The 2,041-nt window shown below is 60.8% G+C and overlaps 1 protein-coding gene across 1 annotated transcript in view; it reads left to right on the top strand.

Annotated features, from left to right (window-relative positions):
- Positions 1–1,962, top strand: part of TMEM176B (transmembrane protein 176B) — a 5,725-nt gene extending 3,763 nt beyond the window's left edge. The window contains exons 4-5 of the mRNA XM_012733857.1: positions 678–1,355; positions 1,623–1,962. Of these exons, the coding sequence (XP_012589311.1) occupies positions 678–1,355; positions 1,623–1,715 (771 nt within the window). The 3' untranslated portion in view covers positions 1,716–1,962. The remainder of the gene's footprint in view (positions 1–677; positions 1,356–1,622) is intronic.
- Positions 1,963–2,041: the final 79 nt, after the last annotated feature.

Here is a 2,041-nt window from a genome sequence, read left to right as displayed (position 1 = left end):
GTATGCATCAGGCGAGTTAGTAAGAAATCACCATGGGACTTCTCAGGGAAGGGGGCAGCCGGACACTTTCCGGCACGCCAGACTGTACACGTGTGTGCCCACTTTCATGTACCCGGGTGTTGGACTTTGACTCCGAGGATGAGGGGTCTGCGAATGGATGAGCCAGGGAAAGCATAAAGGGTCAGCAGGGTCGTCAGTGGTTGTCTAAAGAGAAGCTAATGGCTAACTTAAGACTAGCGGAGAGTCGCTAGAGATTGTTTAGGAAAAGGGGACATGGAGAGGAAGTTACACAGGTCTGTGTTAAAGTTAGGAAATGGCCACGGGTCCTCACGCCCTGGGAGTCTTACCCAGGTTTGCTTTTTGTTTCAAAAGACCCAGGAGGCTTCCCAGGAGTCTTTATGCCCTGGGGTCTCAGCTCCCCTGAGCTCGCCTTTTGTCTCAGAACTCAGAGGAGTCTCCCGCCCCGGGGCAGCGCCTGAGGCAATCCAGCTGAGGCAATCCAGTTGTAAGTTGGTGGTTGCTCAGGATATTTTGATATTTCGATTATACAAAAAAGGGAGGTCGCAACCTAAGTTAGCAATGGGAATTCTGATCTTTCAGAGTTCTTCCCTCCCTGGAATCTGTCGGTCAACGGAAGTTGCATAACTGGTGTGCGGACGCTGTCTTCATGACTCGCGGCTCCTTCCGTGAGGCGCAAAGGGGAGAGTGGACGTGGCAGGTGTCCCAGAGGCTTAGGGCCACCGGTTATGAGGGCTCCTGGCAGCTGTGTGTGTGTGGGGCGCTCAGAGGACACCTCACCTAGGTTTTCTCAGCAAGTGTCAGACGCCAGCAGGGTGACGCCATCCGCAGGCTGGACGGGCTGGACATCCAGGATGGTCTGTGAGCGGCTGGAGAGGGGCTCGGCTCTCTGCCAGAGTCCACAGGCTTCCCAGACCTGGGTCCCCGGGGAGCACCCCACTGTGTGCATTTCAAGAAGCTGCAGGCTGGGAAGGGCTCCCCTGGCCCCTGGCATTGCTGAGATTTCGCGTCAAAGCCATCTGGGGCCTGGCAGATGCCAGGGGTGGAGGAAGAGACCCCACCTTTCCACAGGGGTGAGGCCTCCCTGCAGACAAGACAATGGGGGGGACGCTGTGTTCCCCGGAGCTGGTGCAGGCAGCCACACAGAGCCTGGCCGTGCTGGGAGCGGTGGTGAGAGCTGTCCCGCTGCGGCCCTGACCGCCCGCTTCTCTGTCCAGAACATGTTCCTGGCCCTGCGCGTCCTGCTCCTGGTCGTGTCTCTCCTGCAGGGCATGGTCTCCTTGGCGGCCCTGGGAGTGCGCTTTCAGAGTGCCTGCAGCCAGAGCCCCCTGGCCCTGGTGAGCGGGGAGCTGCTGGAGGCGGGTCTGGGGGGGCTTCCCAGTTGCCTGGCCGGCAGGGAGTCTTCCAGCACTTGCTGGCATTGTCCATCCAGGTCTGGGGAATGGGACCCCATTCTTTGCCACTCACCCCCGACCCTCCCTCTGTCCTGGGCTTTTGTCCAGCACCCCATCCTCTCGGCCTTTTCCTGATTTCTGGTTCTAGAAATGGTTCCCTCTCATAAGTGACCCCGGTTCCCTCTCATAAGTGACCCCGGTTTCTTCCAGGATGAGGAAGAGGCAGAGAAGAAGCTCCTTGCGGAGAATTCAGTGCCTCCCTCCCCCTCCAAGGAGAAGGTCCCGGTGACGGTGGCGCTGTGATGGGCAGAGACCCGCCTGCGCCGCCCTGCATGTCGGGTGCAGTCCAGGGGAGGCCCTGGCCACACGTCCCGCATGGCAGGGCCCGGGGAGGACTGGACGCCCTCTTGAGCCTTGCACGCCGTGACGCCCCCTGGCCGCTGTGCAGACCCCTGGCCCACGGCCCACCGCCCTCACTCCGGGGCCTTGAACTCAGTGAAGCGCTGCAGCATCATGTCCCCTCTGAATAAAGAGAGCCAGCTTTGCCGGAGGTGGCCCCTTCTTCCCCACGGGGCTGGGCCAGGCCTCGTGCGTACCTTGGGCAGGGGCCGAGCGGTGGGACGGCGCCC

Source organism: Condylura cristata, unplaced genomic scaffold (assembly GCF_000260355.1).
Source record: "Condylura cristata isolate star-nosed mole 26May11 unplaced genomic scaffold, ConCri1.0 scaffold00042, whole genome shotgun sequence".
In the NCBI taxonomy this organism is placed as follows: Eukaryota; Metazoa; Chordata; class Mammalia; order Eulipotyphla; family Talpidae; genus Condylura; species Condylura cristata.
This window is presented reverse-complemented; position numbering and strand designations above follow the sequence as displayed.